The sequence below is a fragment of the Antennarius striatus genome, chromosome 2 (assembly GCF_040054535.1).
Source record: "Antennarius striatus isolate MH-2024 chromosome 2, ASM4005453v1, whole genome shotgun sequence".
In the NCBI taxonomy this organism is placed as follows: domain Eukaryota; kingdom Metazoa; phylum Chordata; class Actinopteri; order Lophiiformes; family Antennariidae; genus Antennarius; species Antennarius striatus.
The window spans coordinates 23,027,610-23,048,733 of NC_090777.1; the positions used below are offsets into that span (position 1 = coordinate 23,027,610).

Here is a 21,124-nt window from a genome sequence, read left to right on the forward strand (position 1 = left end):
AGTGCTGCAGGTTGTATTGGCAGGGAAAAATGTTCTTTTACTCCGAAAAGCACTTTCTGCAGGGCATGCTTAACACCATTGCCCGGGGCAGGCAAACCGGGGCAGGCAAACCGGGGCTGTAATACTTCAACGTAATTAAAAAATACCGCAGGTAAATCGGGACATCGGGAAACGTATCGGCTGCCGTAATTTTGTTTACTTTGAAATATTAGTCGCAATTATAAATAGTTTACATTGTACTTGCTTTTCATTTTATATTAAAAAAACTTAACAGACAAAAACAAAATGTTCTACCTAAAGGATGCAATTAAATTCCCGCGTGTGTGATTAATTTGACCACACCATTCAATCTGAAACAAAGCCATGTGAAGTTTATTATAGAACGCATTCAGTGAGAAATAATAATTTCCATGCGTGATGATTGGAAGTGAATTCTACCTGGTGGCGATTGTGACAACAAGTACCGCTCTTAATTGTGTTTCTTCTTGTCAGCTGAAGGTTAATGCATGTCAAGCAGTGACAATGGAGACGCTTAGTACAGCCATTAAAAATGATTAATTCTTTGTGCTTTTAGGCTTTCCTTCCCAAATTTCCCTCTTCTGTTACCATCCTGACAATCCAGGTGGGCTAGATTAACTCTAGAGCCTGGAGTCATGACAAATCTTCCCGGCCTATCTGGGAACCACCTCCAAGTGGAAATCTGGGCCAGTCTGCGCCTGAAAGAGTCGAGCAGGTGAACGCCATCGGTGCTGACAGGCAGAGTCTCAGATCGCATTCTTTCTGAGGATAGCCAATGAGGACGGACCCTCTGAGTCTCACCGAGAGGGAACGCAGACCGCTGGCTGACCACTCGTCCACCAGGACCCTGTCAGAGCAGCTGCTTGCATTCATGAGCGTTTTATGTCCCTGACACAGCGCCCCGGTATCAGCTGCTACCTTTACCCACACTCCAATACCGCCTGCGCGACCCACTTGAACCAGAACGGGAACCAGGTGAGTCAGCCATACTGACATCTGCCACGTTAACTAGTTAAACAGGACGTGTCCGGTTAAGCACCTGAACCGCCCCTTTCAAGTGTCCCCTTTCAGCCGCCTGGGGCATTATCCAAACTAATTCCTGATTGTTCACCGGGGCATGATGGGAGGAGCTAATTAGGCTGAAAGCTTCACAACATCAAGATGTTTTTTGTTTTTTTTCCCATCCATGGTACCGCTGATACAAACCATCACTAGTGAGCTTCTGGTGTTCACTCAGCACTCACACAGAGGATGCTGCGTGGTGATGTATGTGTTTGGCTCTGCAGCTTTTGACCCCAGCTGCTCCATGATGGAAGACATTCATTCTCACTGTCTGCGAATTGACTCTGATTAACAGGGGAAATCCTGACTGCGTTTCTCCCTGGCCAGTTTTAACCTCTCCTTTTCTTCCGTTGCCTCGATGCCTTAGAAACATCCAATTTTACATGTGCAGCAGTGCCCTCCATCTCCATCTATATCAAAGGAAGCACTCCCCGCTGTTCCTCCTTAATGCCGTCGTTACTTCCCACCAATCCCGGTCCCCATGTGGAATACGACTTCGCTTAAGCACAAAGTGAACCACACACAGCCAAATCTAATTTAGATGATGCAATTCTTGGGTAATGTGTATTCAGAATAAACCGCGTAGCAGATTGTATATCTATAATTTGACCGGCGTGGGCCTGCAGCGGTCTTTCAGTCTGCGAGTACATAGGAGTGATAGCGTTGAGGATGGAGCTGGTGGTGAGTTTGATACACGGCCGATCAGTATCAATGTAAATCCAGTTGTGGAATTTAAATAGGACATTAAGTCAGAGCTGGGGCGACCAGCTGAGTGAAGCATCTCCTGGTGTTAGCAAAGAATGGGCTGAAGGTCTAGTTCTGGGTCCTGATTGGAACTGGTTTCACTGTAACAACAGAAAAAGCCTGTGATATTGATTGCCCCCCAAGCAGCTTTCTGCTGAGGTGAGCATTTGCTGCCCTCCACGATCAATCATCGCCTCCAGGGGAGTCACCAAAAAAAGTCCACAACCACTTTCTGAAGGCTTTGTGACACTCAGGTGACACATTTGTCACATGATTCTTGTGTGATAGCAACGGTAGCTAGCAACACTCCATCTGCCCTCATATAGCTCATTATTATGTTAATATAATATACTCTACTGTTTACACCATACATGCTTTCTCCTCAAGTCAGCATCTGTTTCCTCCTTAACCCTCTTAACCCCTCCAACACATCCACCGGCCTACTGGCCGGCTGTATCCACCAACGCCATCGCTCAAGCCCAAAGAAACATCAGCACATTCAGGAGAAAGTCTGCAGCAGGGCGAGGGGATGGGGGAGGGAAGGAGGAGCAGGACTGAGAGGGGAAGCGGGGCAGGGAAGAGGGGATTCTTTGGGAAGGGAGCCAATCCAATTACAGGCAGTGGTGCAGCCCTGGAATCTTTGGAGGCACTAAATTCCCAATTCAACTGTCTCTTCCTCTGTCACCCAGTAGCTTCCTCCTTCTTCTTGTAGCTCTGCCTCTTCCTGATACTTTGTTTCTTTTTTCTTTTTGGTCTTCACGGATCACCCCTTTAACCATGAAACCTCACCCTTTTTCCATCTGTCTGCACGAAGGAAGTACAGAACGGTATCATCAGCAAAGCATCTTGTCACCCCATAGCTGTGTCATGCTCAAATCTCAAGGAGCCCTGCAGCATCCAGGTTTACAACTGCAGGAGGCTGATAAGCTCCTGCAGAAAGCCGGGGCCCATTGGGTCACCTTGACCCTGGGCCCTCCTTTGGACACCTGAGGGAGGGAGCATTGTCTATGAAACCTTATAGATTGCTACAGTGGGTTGGCAAATTGTGGTCATTCTGCCCATTGTGCAGATTGAGTGGACTTCAAATGGTTTTTGAATAATTTGCCTGCATGCAAATCACGATTGGTTCTCTTCCAATAACACACCTACATGCACTTTTTTTTTTGCATAGTGGTGGGAGCGATAAAATAACTCAGGTCGATATTTAGCCCAGAAGCGGCAGAAGACTCCAAACTTGTTTTATCTCTTACCTTGAAGATTATTTTTAAGGCTAGTGTTTATTCCAAAGCAAACTTCTTATCTTGGCTCTTCCATTCTGAAAAGATAGCTAATTGTTGTGACAGAAACTACACCATAATGTTCTGCTACTGGAAGCTGTTTCCATGTCTTATTTTTTCATCACGTGGATCAGTCTCCAAGCGCCCGACTAGGTTTTTCTGCTGTGGCTGATAGACCGTGGAACCCATTCACTATGTGCCTCGCTCATATCTTGGTTGATTCCTCCCCCATCTTGGCGTTACTGTGGTTACAGTCATGCCCCTCTGAGGAGCCAGCCTAAGTACACGGAAGCTACAAACAAGAGCGTGGAGGCATCGAAAACACTCTTTACTGTCTCATCGAATATAACCAAGTAGGAAACGATGTTAAATTATGAACCAGCTGAAACAAGGGATTACATTGAATGAATATTCCCCCTACCACAGCCTGATTAGTGTATTGATTTAATTATGAATAGATGGAGACCAAAATAACCCAGACGGGAAGACTTTGAAAGAACAAATGACTTGCTAAAAGAGGGATCTAACTAGTGTTTGCAGCTCTCTGCTGGGGAGGGGTGACCGTATGATTGCTTCCCTAAAGCAGATGGCCCAACGTGATGGGGAGGTAAGAGACCACATGCAAATCCTTCAACCAGCTGTTTGAATACTGTGCAATGATGCAATGCACCTAAAATGCAACTACAATCAAACAAATCATTAACATTTCTGCATTTGATCTACTGTTAAGACAAAGCAATGGCAGTCTGGGGTGATGTCTGGAACAGCCAGTCTAACAGCTGTTCTAAATCAATCCGATAATAATGGAATCCTCTGACTGAGAATCTCAGTTTTCATATCATCTAAAGCCACATCACATCATCACACGTTGTGCTCGCAATTCAATCCTGTCAAAGAGAAATCTCATCTCATACCTTATTTCCTGCAGGTGAGGTGCAGAATCTATCGTTATTAACTGGCCGGCGGCCCCGAACCCTCTGCAGCATCTGGGTTCTATAACCAAGACCAGACGGTTTAGCAATCGGGCCCACTCTACACTTTCGCCGCAAGGAGAAAGGTGCCAGTTAAAATTAATGGGCCGGTGCAAGTTATTCAACACCGCAACACTGGAGCTCACTTAACAAGGAACAGGTAATGATCACTACTTCGAGTTGTAGCCATCGCCATTACCTCTCTCAGGCGCTCTGACAGCAGGCATTAAATATGAAGGAGATAAGTTTCCCCGTGACCACAATCCATCTGTACCAATATGAGACCACTTCAGAGCGACTCTATCCCACGAGCCGCTGGGCCGGCCGAGTTGCCATCGCAGTCATGAACTGAGAATTAAACTCCAACAGAAGGTGTTTAACAGTGGCGTGAGAAGAGGAACTGACTCGCAACTCACCTTTTTCAGACGTCCACTCTTGGTGCCCACAAAGGCCACGCAGTAGCCATTGTAGACATAGGAGGTGACGGAAGTCATGCGGTCCCGGGTCTCGGTGTAGAGCGTGTGCCCAGTCACCAACTGGGAACCCCCCAGGGGCTGGTTGATGTCCAGACCACAGAAGGAGTCGTCGATGGGCACCGGCTGTAGACAGACAAAGACAATAAAAGGAACAGAATGAAGTATGATGTGAGGTGACCATGAGATTGAAGACCTTTGACTTATATTGAGGTGGTGAGTAAGACAGACTGAGTCACCCAGAGACAGGGAGAGTGAGGACGACTCAGGAAGAAGGAAAGATGAAGGTGACAGGGTGAGACGGAGGGAGAAGGTAAGGTCAGAGGTGTGGAAACAATGCCAGTGTCACAGAGTGTCTCGGACGGAACGGGTGGCGGTGGTGGGGGTGAGTCGGGGGAGAGGGGGGGAGGTCAGACCGCGGTGGCGAAGGAGGCGTGTGTGGGCGAGTCTCCCCACCAGACAAACGTTTGCCTTTCTGTTCCACTTGGCAGACATGTTTCAGCCACGCCTGATTGAGCTCCACCTTGTTCTAGCGGTGGCTCATTACCCTGACCTATCATCACACCTCTGCAGGAGGACTCAGGCTGCATGATAACCACCTCCACCGGCGTATACCGCATTACAAACACAGCATCTTCAAGGAAAAGACAACTTCCTGTCCTCTAGTCCTCATAAAAGTCAGATTGGTTTAAGGTGAAGCTCACAGGGAACGATCAGATCCATTCGCTGTGTCAAAAAGGTGAGAATCATGGATGGGTTGATGACCACAACAGGAGGAAAACATCTATTAAATTGCATGCAGTGACCTTGAGAAGCTTCTATTAGTGGAAAAAAGCTGTGCATGAGGCGTCACTGATTATTTAAATATCCCAAAACGGCAACAAAATCAAGCAGAAGCTAGCGCCAATTAGAATTCCGTGTTCTTCTCCAGATGTAAAAGGCTAAGCAGACGGTCCAGGTTCATACCGAGACATTTAGAATAAAGCAGCGTGATTCTGAGAGTTCTCTCAGAGCTGTCAGGAAATATTTCCACCAACTTTAATTCTGTTTCATCTGGAGAGTTTCCTCCGTGTGCTACGTGTAGCTACCTGTCGGTAAGCGTTTGCCGCTGTGGCATTACCGTATAAGTTCAAAGCTTAAAAATAACCTTGAACGCGTGTGTTGTTCAACAAAATAAAAATAAACCAGGAAAGTCTACAGGGACCGGTAAGGGTGGAGTGAAATGTCTTTGGTTTTGTAAATCTGAGTTTGTTGCGGGTAGTTGAGGATGCATGGACCTTAAAACTGAACTCTGCACCATCATCATCATCATCATCATCATCATCATCGTCATCGTCATCATCATCATCACTATTTTATAAGTTCACCATAACCCTTTGGACACTGGCTAGTTCAGACTTCCCCTCTCAAATATTCTTTAACCTTAACTGGGTCACATTTTTTTCCATGAGGAGGAGGACCCGCCAGACCCCAACCACTGTGACCACGTATTATGTATCAGCCCGTGTTTTGCACCCACTCTCTAAAACACAACCAGATGCCCCCGGTTCAGATGATGTATGCTCCCAAATCCCCTTGATCTCCAAGCGGTTGAATATTTTTTTTCTTAATGCTAATTCTTCTTTTTCCTTATCGCAAACCTTATGAAGAAATGTAGATCTGACATTTCTCGGTCTATTTCACATCTGAATTACACTGGTTCCACTTAAATGACTCAAAATATGGAACCATTTTTAACGTCATGTTGAATAACCGTTGTCATCCTGGTCAGCGTCACGTAACTCTGTTAAACAATGACATAAATGGTTCCACACGATGTGGGAAATGAAGGATGAATTAGATGTGACAGGATATCAGCTCTCAGAGTTTCCCTCCCAGGGGTACATCAGTGTTATCAAGCCTAGCAAGCGTTTGCTCTCATGAGTTGTTAATTAGTCCGTGGGGCGAGAGCAAAAAAGCAAGACGGGATGATGGTGTTAGCCGGGTGGAGACAAGCACAATCCCATCTAGGCTCTCCTCTTCGGGAGCGACTGGAGAGACGGTGTGAATCTCCAGATGGTAGACGGCTGGGTGATGAATCTTTGATTGGCAGCTGTGTCTGAATCCCCCGGCTCATCCTGGGTTCCATTCCCAGCCTCGGCCTACATGTAAGCGTACATACAGCGCATCGTCTGCCAGAGGGAAAACGCGAGCTGGAGGCAAAATTAAGGCTCTATACTTTCAGCTCGCCGGCTACCTGCTGTTAGCGATGAACCAGAGGAAAGGCACCAGGACTAATATGTGTTTTAGTCTCAACTTGATGGAGGTAAGCAGTTAACAAACCACAAAATTGGTGTCCAAGGACTGAGACGCTCCGGCTAGTGGAAAAACTAAATGGACTATAACTACACAAGCAGACTGAAATATTTGAAAAGGTCAAATATGCATAATAATGTGAAAATAAGTAAATTGGGGAAAGTAATTAAAAGAAACACACCTTTGCAAAGCCTGTGTGAACTATAATTAAATTTTATCCAGCGGTTTTTGATTTGCGGTTACGTCGGTGGGCGGTAAACCTATATCCTTTGCGACCCCGATGGCAAGGGCATTAAAGTGCCTCTCTGGTTTGTCTAGTTTGGACTCACAAACCAATTTTGATGGACTTCAGATGCTCTAAAGATCCTGAGAACATAAATCAAGAGCCTATTTGTTTTAAAGCAAGATGTGAAACGTGTGCACTTTTAGACAGTCATGCTGCTTTAGCCGAGGATTTAACGGCATCCGTTGTCTGCTCGGCTGACAGCGGCTCTTAAATGTAATTTGTATAGGCTTTAAGAGTTCCTCATCCATTGACATCTATCTGCATAATCCATATTATACTATGGATTTATTGGCTTCTCAATAAGCGTGAGGACGCGGTCTTAAGAACTGCATTTTACATTGTCTTATCTCCGTGGCTGCACACACAAAGCTTCTGTATTCTTTGTGTATAATGTGAAAGGAGAGGTGGATGTTATTGGCAGAGCAAGCATAGAAAACGCAGTGGGAGGTGCAGCTTTGCGAGTAATGGCTGGCACTCCACAGAGCACACAGAGATGATTGGGGATTTGTCTGACGAGACTGGAAAGAGGTTCTAATTTGAACCTCAGGATTGTCACTGATACGTATCCGAGCGTATCTCCCTCCTCCTCCGTCTTCCAACCTCTTATGCCTCCTCCACAGACCCAATAAAACCCTTCAGAATGATTCTGAGAAAACGTCTTGCTCCCCCTGACTTTACGCTAATGGGGACTTTACTGATTTTAATAAGAATGGTCAATTGATTGACCTGGTGGGATTAGCAACAAAGGAAGCAGATCAGTGGTCCTCATCATTGCCAGGGTAGGGATATCATTAAATCCTAGAAATACATTCACAAACTATGTACAATTGGCTTTCACGGACCTATTTTGCATATACAGTCATTAACCACATACAGACTGACAAGCTAAACGTTTAGCTAGCATTAATTCTTAATATTCCTGAATTCTTCATTCAATTATGGAATGAAGGCACAAAGGACTGTTATCCTCCAGGGAACAGGGAAAATGAAGGCGCTTAATTCTAATTGACAACATGCAGCAGATACATGGCCTTGTGTTAGAGCATAATTGGGGATTTCATAAGGAATAGAATGGTTGTGTGATCTATATTAGCATCAGAAGCGGAATAACTTAAGGGACACAATCCCCAAACAACTATGATTTCCTCCCCAACGAAAGGAAGAGTGTTTATTTGGATTGCTTTCAAGGAGAGTATTATCACTTTGATGGCAGCTGAGAAAAATAAATTTTCTTTCATTTAGGATCATCTTTTAGTGAGTTTTAATCTAAAAAGGATGTTTCCTGATATCGGCTTCAAAACAGTTTGACATAATTACATGTTGTGTGAGTATCATTAGATAACAGAGTATACCAAGCAACAGTCAAAACCACTCCTCCAAGACTGCTGTGTTCAATTTTCTGATGATTTTTGAACGCTGTGATTTTTAGGCTAACTGCAGAGCCAAAAAATAAATAAATTGTAGGACTGATGAAGAATTTTGTTCATTTAAGGTATAAAAATGAATATAGATTCTCTCATCTCAAGACTGACACTCCCTAAACATTTGTAAAGGATCATTTCACATTGTAAGTAAGTAAATATCGTCTAAAATGTCTAAAATGCTTGTGTGAATGCGTGACCAGGTTTTAATACTCACTGCTTTGGTGCACTGCACTTCCTTCCCAAGCAGCCAGTTGAGCTCCAGGTTTCCTTCTCCCTGGTAGCAGGACTGAAGGCGTTCCTTGATCACAGCGTTGATTTCTCGGATGGTGAACACACAAAGAGCTGAGTCATCCGGCGGGCGATGGAACTGCTTCTGGCCTTTGGAAAAGATGGTGAACAGCACATCGTCTTGGGCGCTGATGTTGAGCGAAGATGCGAGAACGCGGCCCGGCTTGCCAAGGTATGCCGCCTGCAGCAGCCGGTACTCCACGCCGTTCTTCACGCAGCCGAAGGGGAGGGAGACGTAGGAGTGAAACTTGCGATCGTCTTTGCAGAGGCGGACGATGCGGGACGTGTAGAAGAGGTCGCTGGTCGATGCGCTTGATGACATGCTGTTCTCCGGGGTCTCGGGCTGGACAGTCAGGAAGTAAACAAAGCTCCCACTGGAGAAGCCATAAACATAGTAAATGTCAAAATGAGCGACCAGAGCCAGAGTGTCTGAGGGAATCTTGATGAGGGAAGACACAAAGTCGGTGTGCAGTTCATAGTCGAGCATAGCAGACGATTCGGGGTCACGGGGCAGCTTTCGACTGGAGATCGTCGGGAAGTAATCCTGCTTCCCATCTACTGCCGTGCCAATAAATAGGGTTCCATCCTGGCCCTGTGATGGCACAATGACGCCATACATGGTCCCGGTCTGGTTGACACTGGAGAGGTAGTGCTCCTTTTTGTGGGATGGCTCCACTAGGATGAAGAGGTCATCCAACCTGAGGAGTTTACAGACACCCTGGTAGAGGCTGCCACAGGCCAGCAGCCTATTTTGGGAATAATCAATAAGGAGAAGCTTGTTGACATTGTTGGTGGAGACAAGGGGCTCAGAACAGGGCTGGACAATCAAAGGGGGATAGCAGGCCTTGTTGTCGTCCTCCGGGCCTGTATCGTGGGAAACCAGGAGGGTCAGATTGCCTGAAAGCTTGTAGACACGATTGACTGCTCCAATGTACAACGCCCCCGTGGTCTGGTGAACCGTCAGGTGGTTGAAGATCCAGTCCCGTCGTTCTGGGTGGAAACTAGTGAATGTCTGCCCACCGCACAAGGAGGGAATCGCTAGGAGCCAAAAGCCTAACAGGATAGCGGTAGATCCTACTTTAGGGTGAGGCGATAAAGTTCTGCGTGCAGCCCGCCGGCCCGCCATGTTTACGGGCCTGCAAGGAAACTTCTGACGAAGCAAAGGGAACGGATGAAGGGTTGAAGGGAGGAGACCGTCTCCTTTTTGATGTTGAAGGCTTGCTTGCAGGTCAGACCTTCACAGGGTTCTTCACATGTTTCTAGAAAGGAAAACAAGACGAGATGTCAGATATGATGGCGTGACTCACACGTCCTACAAGTGGAAACACGCGTGACCGAATGGAAAAGGGCTCTCAGAGGTTTCACGACCGCAAAAGGTCAATATTCATCCACAGCACGGCGATGAGCTGCAGAGAAGAGGAATGGAGATTTAAAGAGACAATAGGAGGAAATAATTATGGCGCACATTCCAAAGGAGTTGCTGGGCCACAGCGGGACAAGGCAGGAAAGAGAGGAAGGTTACGGCAACGGAAATTAGCCTGACATGACTCACCCTCCGACGCCGCCGTCACACACTGAGCAAGTGATTTCCAAGAACAGAACAAAATCCAACTCAACTCACTTGTCACATAAAGCCTTGGACACCTGGCAGTGACTCATTATGCTTTAATTCAATCGATTAAGTTTTGCGAGGTCTTTTTTTTTTCGTTGTACATGTTTAGCCATAATCCTGAATTAACACTGAGCCAAAGTATTACCATGCATTCAAAGTTGTGAATATAAAAATTAAACAGTACCAAGAAAAATCCAACTATAACTATCAGACCATATATATGAACACACCAGCTTCTACATTCACACTCGCCGTCCAGCTTCTACTCGATCCAACAGGTCACACCTCCATATCTTACGGCTCCTTTCCATATCAATCTTTAAAAACACACATCCAGTGAAGTCTGTGATTTAAACATTGCTAAACCCGGGCTGTTGAAATCGCTGCACGTGCCATAAACCAAGAGAGCTGTTCACAGCCTGTCCCTGGGAGTTAATTATCTCGTCTATCGGAAAGAAAAGTCTGGATCTTATTACTAGAACAAAGAGGGAACAAATTGGGAGCCGTATCCCTCCCATCGCTCTCTGGTCTTTAATGGGTCTGTTTTACAGAATCCAAATGCATTAATTACTCATTTTTTATCCTTTTATTCGACTCATCTCCTGCTGACATGATCAGATCGTAGATTGATTAATCACTGGCGGCACGACAATCATCTTTGAATGAATCAGCTGGTGTATCAGATTTATACGCCGCGTCCTCATAAAATACGGAATACACGTGTTTATATTTGCGTGTGTGCTTCTATTCCCTCAGTATTATCAGTGTGCTCTATCAGAACCAAGCAGTGTGAGAGGCTAACAAGTGGAAACAACGGCAGCGCATCCCAAAATCAAGTATGATTAGGCGTAGCAATCCGACAAGGGCAATTACTGTGGAACTGGAGGAGGTGAGCTGGGGGAGGAATCCGGGCGGGCGGAGGTGGGGGTTTGGATGTGTCGGAGATGGCCGAACATCGTTTGTCACGCTCCCGATTTGCATTTTCCAGAAATGAGGGGAACAGAGAATGTAGGGTGAGAGATGCAGCTGAAATAATCAATGACAGACCCATGAATTAAAAAAATCAACTGAAAATAGGAAACAAGGATGAGGCGGAGAGAGGCTGCACATCCAGGCAGCGCCATCGACCGCGTAGAGCCGATTTGGGATTCCCTTTGAACCGTGACAGTCCTTTCATAGACCTTGTTCCAAATCTGGTAATGGCCATCTTGTGGTACGCCTGCCCTCCCACCCTTCCCCTGTGATCAACGGATACGCTACTAGGCTTAGACTTAAATATAGACCCTTGGAGAACATATTGATCCATGTGTCCATAAACACGGGTCCTGTGGCCCCCGTCAAGCTGTTCCCGGCGTGTGTGCAAAAAGAGGTGTGGGGGGTGCTCCATCCCAGAGGCACTTTATGAGCGTGGTCATAAAAGTGCCATTGCCTCTACAAAAGCAGCGAGGGCCAAAACCCAACCCATACTTTCAGCTGCCCGAGCACCACCATGCTCCTTTGTTTGAGGTCGAACATGCTAGATGTGCAAAGTGGATCACTTTGGTGGTATAATCAGGCTCCTGCTGAGCCAGCTTTATGTTCAAGAACTGCAGTCTTCTGCCCTTTAGAGCTCTTGCTACACCCCTTAATCGTACGTTTATAGAGCATTTACTCCCATCCATATTTTCTTCCATTCGTTTTTGTTCGTCTTGTCTTCCCCCAGACATTGGGAGATATATACACATTAATGCCTCATGTTGTGACAACGGCTGCAAAGGGGGTGTAAATAAAACTCTCCACAAACACTTTTGGTGAGTGAGGGAATGAAGGTTTTGTTTAAGGTGATTGCACGACCACCTCTTTGTTGCCCTTGACAGAAACTTCTCTGAGGAGTCGGATTTGAAAAGAACAAGAACAACAACGGATCGCCCCTCATGCTCTTTAGTTCAAAGGCGAGTCATTCTTTTGTTTACCAGGAGTCAGAATCACCGGGAAGGAAATTAACATATAAATACAACCAGGAATGATTCAAACGTAGTTACCGACTGACCTAGAAAAAGACGAGGGCATGACTGTGTTAGATTTATTAGCAAGGGAGAACGGAAAGAGCTTTTTCAACTTTCGGTTGCAAGTAAAACTCAGCAACTTTAGAAATTGAGTTCTTTCTGCATAAAAACTGTGAATATTTCCTAAAATAGCACCAACTGAACAGTTGTCCGTCAGAAAGTCCTGGTTCCACATTCAAGTTTAAGGACTGCTATGACGGCAATCAGGGGATATTCATGAAATGCAAAGAAAGAGAAACAGAAAAACACTGGTGATGTCTCACAAATGTAAGCTGTGATCTTGAAAACTTTCCATACACAAAACTGAGCCAGGCTGCTTCAGAGCGCTTGTTAAACAAACCCGTCCCACCGGCTGCCTGAGCTCCATCTCTGTGGCTGATTTGAAGGTCCCTGTGCTGAAATCCTGGTGATTTCACTTCCCGGCCAAGTGGGCAGCGGTTCGAGCCAATCGAGATCGAATGGAGCTGCACTGCGGCTGATTATCTCACAAAATAATGCTAAAGAGCAGCAGAGGGAATAGGCAAGGCCAGACATGAGGAAACGTGAAATGATAAGCTATGCAAGCCAGCATTGAGGGTTGTGGACACAACAGCCTGAGGGCAGCGCAGCAGCCAGCAAGCTGGATCAGGAGAAAACAGGCTTCAGGAAGTGGCCTCTGGGGGAGAAGCCAAACCTCTGTCAGCCTGGCAGAGGCAGCAGGTCTTCTTTAGATTGTTTTTTGTCCTCTCGTGCTAAGCTTCTTAACAATGCAGTCAAATTTGCTTGATCTCTGGAATTCATATTTACTGCAATTGTACCGCAAAAAGATAAAAGAGCGTGAACCAAAATCCGTTCATGGTGCTGAATGAATTGTTGTCAGATAGGAAAAGAAAACGGGATATTGTAATTTCATGCCTTGGATTAATGTGTTATTCTCTTCTCGATTAATGTAAAGCGTGAAATCTTGAGTAAAAAACGAGGAGCCACAAATCGAAAAGACAATTTTGGAACGACGAACTGCAAACCAGCTAGTCGAGGAAAGTAAGCTTTGACATCTCGCTCGTTTTGAGGTGAGCATTTCAGTTGATATGGCCGTTTACACCGCAAAAATAGAAAGTTTAATCTTCCCTGAAGGAAGAGCGTCTTCTATAGGAGCCTATAAAAAAGCGATTAGCAGCAGAGGTTAGTCCATTACTCTTCTCTCTTTGCTGCTATCAAGAGAAGAGATAATGAGAGGACTCGTTGGCATCTCCAGTTGTTGAGCCAGAGTTATATTTATACATTCTTTTGTCTCAATAGGAAATGGGTTTCTCTGCTCCGGTGCCAACTCCATCCATCAGCTTCCAGGAAACAAATCTTTCTACATCCATCTTTTACTTTCAGCCACCGCAATGAAATGATACAGTAGAAAAGAAGAGGGATAACACTCCGGGAAACCATAAGACCTCCGACAACTGGATGATGTCACTGTCTGGCATCCTGAGCTTTGGTGTCGAAGGGAGGAATTTATTCTGAATACTTTCCTCTATGATTTAAAATCCCTCATTATGTTGCTGCTGCTGCTTTGACACCGTCGATGCCAAACGCTGTACAATTTCCTTTTGTTTATATTTAAAAATAATATTGGCTGGGCACCGAGCGCTATAATTTTGTGCCGCTTTGCAAATGATAGCACACTTATCCACAATAAAGTGAATCCTCTGAGGTGAATGAAGAGAGCACCCTTTGTTGAATAGTCATATCTGTATTACAGGACATACATGGCAGCAGGGAGGCCTTCAATGACCCTTTACCGGATTGCACCCAAAGATAGCAGCCTCTCAGCACCTATAGGAGCTATTACTCCAGTAAATGTAAACACATGATCATTAAGACCCCACCACCACCACCACCACCACCACCCGGCCAAAAAAACCCCATCGCATCACAACAAGGAATTAACCAACTCTCGACTTACCCCGGAATGCAAACATGGCCACGTGTGTCTAATCTTTCCTTTTAACCCCGTCTCCGCCGCAGCCCCTCCCCTCTTCAGGCACTTCAAAGTGTGTTTGAGCAACACACACACGCTGGTATTACGCCTAAAAACCTATGACATCCGCTGAGAGAGATTACAATGGCATTGTTATTCTAATGATTTTTGGTTTCCCCTCCCACAGCTGCTGCCGCCACCACCGCCGCCAAAGACGTATTCACTCTTGTACAAGCTTGAACAAGCAAATACCCACACCGCCAATCAAAGGCATGTGTATACATAGACGGAGACACGAGTGCTGCACGGCGTACGGAAATTATAACACCTCTTCTTTTTTTTTGCACATTCCCTGTTTCTGTTGATAGGACTCGGAGCGCCGCCGCGTGCGTTCCCTATTAAATTGGAAGGTTGAATCCTAAGTCGGGAACTTTCAGGCAGTCCCACCTCCAGCGCCTACGCTGCGAATGCCTTTTCATCGCTGTCTGTCATCCGGTGGAAGCAGCTTTCTATTAGGAGGCATTTCCATAAATCTGAATTGTAAAGCAACTCAGCGAGAGATGAGGGGGGAATCCTTGGCGGGGGGGAGGAAAAAACAAACAGAGCGGGATGTCACACCAGGCCACGGCATCAGATGTCTCACCTGATTGGAACACAATCAGGGGTCTGACTGACTCCATATAGATCTTACCAAATCAACTGCTGAGCTAATACTTTTTCTTGAATAACTATGGGACTAATAATCACACCAACGTCATTCTAAACTCCAGCGTTGGGTTTAGATGAGATGTCATAATGTGGGACACGCTGGCCGCTGTCTTGTTCTGGTTGCTTCTTCGGGGCTACATGTGACACATTTAAGAGTTGCTGGAGCAGACAAACGGACCTGGCCAACTGAAGAACTTGGCTGGTACACCAGGTAGCAGGTGCAAACAGGCAGCCAGAGGGGCATCGGTCTGAAAGAGCAGTCAATTGTGCATCCCATGTGGAGCAGACCGGAATGGAAAGAACAAACGGCTCAGTTCGTGCAGCCCTTGCTGCAAAGAGATTACATAAACCGGCGGTCATTAATGCGCCGTGGAGCTGAACATAACGAGAGGGCTGGGCGTGATGTGGACGGGCGGGTTAAGAGATACAGATGACATTAACCCACAAAGCGAGAGCACTACTAAAGGTGCACGTCTGCATGTTTGTGTGTGTGCGTGCAAGCACCAGCGTTACAAGAATGTTTGTCGGCGTGCACGGGTGTGTGATGGATGTGCTTTCTTTATCGATGGACTCTCCCCACTGAGCTGCTCTCTGCTAAACAAACCCTGGACTATGACCTCCTGTGTGTGCCTGCCCAAACCAGCCACTGATGAACTGAAGCTTTGGTCCAATAATCGGGTTAAATCCACAGTTAGAAAACAAGTGAGAGAAATGTTGGAGATCAAACACCCGTTTTGGAAAAAAAATGTCCGTTTCAAGAAAGGTGGACGAAGGAAGAGCATCACACAAGAGAAATATCTTCCATTTCTGCAGCCATACATAACCCCCGCATGGCCAATGACCCCCCCCCCCACTTCGTCATTTGTCTCCCAGAGATCGGAGCTGAACTGGAGTGTGGCTCAGCGGCTGCTGCCAACGGGATGCAAAGAAGGTGTAAGGAAAGGGGAGGCAAGAGGAAAAGAGAAAGAGGAGCAATAAAATACAGCTAGACAGAAAGTGAGATAAGAGGATGGAAGCAGTGAATGATGGTCACAGGAAGTGAGCGACGGCGACAATGGAAAGTAGAGCCCTCGCTTTTTTGAGATAATACAGTGGGGGAATGGTGGGCACAGAAGGAAAGGAAGGAAGGAAGGAAGAAAAAAGGAATGAAGGGAGGAAGTGAGCCATGTAGCCATTAGTCCAGCTGGGTAACAATCCGTTACATCCACAGCGGCAGCCACAACTCCAGAAGTTGGCTCAGTATGTCCACCATTATCTGGAGCAAATTTACACCACCCGGCTGGCACGGCCGGGAGGGAGGCGGGGGTGATCAGAGACGGAGCGTTGCGAGGACGAAGACATGTTGAGAGAAGGAGGTGACACAACAACGTGGATAGCACCATTGTTTTGGTCTAAATGCATACTATATCTGCTCATTATAACAAAAGCAGTTATTTCGCCCAGCGAGAATCTAAAAGCGGTTATGTAAGAGTCTCTAGCAGCAGGGGGAAGAAAAAAGGGACTGGAATGCTGCCAGTCAAAGTAATCCCTTCATTTTCTGCTGCTACAGTATGAGATAGCAACGGTCTAGCTCTGTAATCACAAGCCAGCTGAGAGGATGAAACGAGGCTCGCACGAATTTGCCAAAATCCAGGTAGTGGAAAACACAGAAGTAAACAGACTCGTCTGCTCAGCGCCTCCATCAAAACAAAGTAAAAGATCATTGTTAGTACCTCAGGGGCTTAAAGGGGATGGGGTAGACAGGTCGGGTATTATATGTGTGTTGTTTCAAGTGAGAGGAGGTGCAATACCCCAAACCAGGGCTGGGATCTAACTCGACGCACTGCAGACATGCAACCGCAGCCATTTACTAAAGACTAATTCCAAATAAAATCAACTTCTTTATCCAACACAGTGAAAACATTCCGTTTTCAATCTATAAATAAGTCCTATCAATCGGTTTATGTTCCTTTCAGGTGTTGCACTCATCTGTTAATCATCACATACGTTGCCAGGTCAATTCTTTGGGTTCATTCAGTCCAGCAGGAAATTTTCTAGGGAATTCTCTCCTCTGGGCTAATGATGTTTACAGCTGGCCACGCTCCGTCACTGACCTTCTGACAAACACAGCAAGCTAGCATAAACAAGCACTCGGCTTGCAGTCAGTTTCCCCTTTTGAAGAGACGGCGGTCGTCGAAGAGGCTCCTCCAGTTGGAGCTCAAAGTCCACGTGTCGGGAGGGTCAACAGTAGCGCCACGCAGACACACTGTTCTACCTTATCTCACTCTCGTGACTGTGATTTACTGCCACAAAAGCAGGCGTAAGCGTTTAAAACAGTCGCGTAGATAAGACTCCATGACAGAACCGAGTGTTTGTGATGTCTGCAGAGAATCAGGCCGTTTTATGGTGGAAAGCTTTCCACTCGCATCATCGTGGGTAATAAAGCGCCACAAAATCAAGTCCGTGGCGACTTACTTAGCCCGATCTGCGTTTGGATGAGAGGCAATAACAGCATGTGGTGAGGAAATGAGGTGATTACTCACTCAGAGGGATTCATGCCTTGTAAGCAGAATGCTGCTTTCTGTACAGACAACACAGAACAGAAGTTATTTTTACAGGCTGAATAAAGGCTAGATTTTAAGCGACCGCTTTCAGGAAAACTATAACCTTTAGATAATCAATGTCTTTTCCCATCCAGATGGCCATAAGTCAAAAAATTGATCGAATTTGTCAAAATGCATATCGACTTCAGTTCTATTTATTTGAACTGAGATGTCTGACCACTGGTGGCATAATTATTGGCCACACTATGAGCTACACTAGCTTCCATTTCCAACCTCCTGTCTTTGTGAAGCGGGATTTTCTGTAGTGACCGTAAAGAAAACTAAACTGCTGAGTAGACCGGACATACGGAACACACTTCAGGTGTCATTGTGTCCCGTAACCCCTAGATCAGCAGTCCCCAACCACTAATTCTCATTATTGTAATTATTATTATTTGATTGACTTGTTCACCCCTTTATTGATCAGTATTTCTCCTAAGTTGAATGCAGTAATTGTAAGTCGCTATATTTCAAAATAAACCTCATCTGTGCAGTCGAATCGAGTTTTTAATATATTCATTCATTCATTGTCATATGACCACCGCTATATAATTTTCTTACAATGATTTCGTTTACAGAAATGTTGATTATTAATTAAAGAAAAAAAGGTTGTCTGTTGTCTGTTTAAGTCTGTATTTTACATAAATACACTACGGATTATTTATTATTAGACTACAGCTGTCCTGGCGTCGTTAACGATTATCGAGCAAATGAAGGTCAGTCTGTGAAAATATTGTCCGTGGCACAAAAACCGGCACAAAAAAAGTTGGGGACTGCTGATATATTTTATATCCAAGCTTCCCCAAAACTCCAGCTAAACATTTGCGCCCCGAGGACAAAATATAGTAAAACATCCAGAGCAAAACATCCAACCATCAAACTGTCTCTAGTTTCCAGAGATGAAGCAGTTAAGTCAATCCAGTAGAAACAGAAGATTCTAAACAACATGATAAAAATGTCTGAATACAGAAGGACGGGAGTGAAAAGATCTAGTGGATGCTTTATGGATTTTCTGAGCTGAAACATTAGTAATGATCAGTTAACCTTTTGAATAGGATGGGGGGAGAAAGGGAGGGGGTGAGAATGAGGAGTCATCTATGCTGTTTCCAGAAATCTTGTTTTTCTGTCCAATCATTTATCAGTTTAGATCTAATGTTTGACTGCATTTGTTGCAGAATATATATTCTTTGCAATTGAAATGTTTTTATTTGAATTCAGCAGACTACACCTCAGATTGATTGTTTAGGCTGTGAGCGTCCTAGAGGAGCACCGACTGGTTTTGAATGCTGTATAAATAGAAATGATTTAATTCCATCCTACAGGGATGCAAAGTTGAAAAACTGCTGTCACAAACGCATCCCAGAGAAAACTTTACGCCGCATTTTTATGGAAGTCGAAGTTGGAGTCGCAATGAATATGCATGATAAAGCAGTAATGAGCGGCGCGGCGAGCAGCAGTGTCATCGTCCTCTGGAGAGCAGCAGCCGTTGCCGGGCCATGCCAGGACAGGACAGGATGGGATTGGACGGAGCTCAAAGAGCAAGCTGGCTGCTTGGCTGGGCGACTATCAGTGCTGGAGGGCGCAGGCATGGCTTCCGGTACCGCTCCGTGTGAACCCCGTACAGGATGCAGAGCTGGCTGGGATGCGGTGGAAAATCAGCACTGGCTGACTTCCTGTGAGCTTGTGTCCTGAGAGTCGCCACGGTCGGCACCTTTCTATCAACGCTACAGCCTTAGAAAGGCCGTTTTAAACTTTGCCAAACATAACAGAATAACAACAATGCTCTAATTATTTCATGTCTCTTTCCAAAATATAAAAGAGAAAAGGCACATTCCTTGAAAATCAACAAGCATGCAGTTTGGAGTACAGCAGACATGCACAAAGTACTACAAAGCACATTTATTACACACTGACCTCGAAAGTCTACGATGAAAAATAGTGCGCTCCACCGTAAAGGCTTTGCACGATATTATTCACTATATCAGTGAAGGCTGAGTGTTGCACTGCACGACACATGAGAGAAGAAGACGGCATCCCCTATGAGCATTATCGTCCAACGATGATGAAATCCAAAGAAGACCAAACGATAAGATGAAGACAAGGTCCAGGATTCATTAAGTTCAAAGTCACAGAGACGAGAAGGAAAATTGAAATGGCCCCATGGACTTCTTGAGATTATAGTGTGTGACCTTACACAACTGAGCAGTACAGAAAAACCTCGGTGGCCCAGAATATTATTTGCCCAGTCTGCTTTTTGTCCTTCTTTCATTCCAGTCATATACCTGCGGTAAATCTGCGCTGCCCTTTCTCGTGAACCGAGACAATTCAAGTAGTCTGGAATGAGATAGAGGTGACGCCGTGACAATGTGCAATGCTTATACTACACAAGGTACCTGGCTGTCAGAGCCATATGAAGAGCTACTACAAGCTGTCCACTACTCTAACCCCCCCACGCCCCCATAGACCAAAGCTCTCCTCTGTAGGTTTAACACAGAGATAGTCAGGCCATCCATATTCTTTAGACACACACTGGAGAGCATCTTTTATACGGTGCCGCGAAGCCTCGCACGACTGTCTGTTCTTGTTATACATCTTGATATAGGCGCCCGGCGGAGACCTTGGATCTCCGGAAGACATGCCGTCGACGTAATCACACACTCACATGCGCATAACTCGGTTTGGAAGGGAGGGAATAAATTGGGATTCACAGCAGGAATGATCTAAATCCATCTCTGGTGGGAAACTAACTATAATTCTGAATGCACCACGTTTAAAACTTCCACGTATCTGGCTTGGATGCTCCTAAGAAATTCCACGTCGCCCGAGTCAACTTTCTCTGGCATGGCCCCGCTCTGAATGCAGAAGTTAGTGTCTAAGCATTAAGTTTGATCAAAGACTAATCTCTGCTAGTAAGACGATTTAAAACGAGCATCTGTTTCATTGTTAATAAACCGAGGCAGATCCCACAGCGCCAAAAGAGAGGAAGACAAAAAGATGAAGAGAGGAGGACTAAAGAGGGAAAAAGCGGGATTAAATGAAAAAAAGAGGGCGATGGAGAACATTAACAGACAGAGCAATAATAACTAGAAATAAATCAAGGAATAGAGCGTTCCCATTCCTGGTCAGTATGAGCGATTCCCGAACCGAGGCCATTTAAATTGCTCGGCGGTGGTTTTACCTCGCATTAACTTTTTCCTCAGACCGCACACGTAGATGATGAAGCCGAAGGAGAGTTGCCGCTTTTAAAGTGATCATACTTGGCTGCAAGTTTAGTGAAGCAGTAAAATGAGGCTTTGGCGAGTGATCAGGCCCCTCTCCATATAAATGAGAATGCCGACTGAGACCTCTCCATGATAAGCACGCCGCAGCGAAGGATGTGATGAAATGA

General features: G+C 45.6%; 1 protein-coding gene across 1 annotated transcript in view; it reads right to left on the reverse strand.

Annotated features, from left to right (window-relative positions):
• plxna2 (plexin A2) overlaps positions 1-21,124 on the reverse strand; it is a 136,601-nt gene that overhangs the window by 105,581 nt on the left and 9,896 nt on the right. Inside the window, exons 2-3 of the mRNA XM_068326421.1 lie at positions 8,765-10,097; positions 4,489-4,671 (exon numbers count right to left, since the gene is read on the reverse strand). Coding sequence (XP_068182522.1) covers positions 4,489-4,671; positions 8,765-9,964 — 1,383 coding nt within the window. The 5' untranslated portion in view covers positions 9,965-10,097. The remainder of the gene's footprint in view (positions 1-4,488; positions 4,672-8,764; positions 10,098-21,124) is intronic.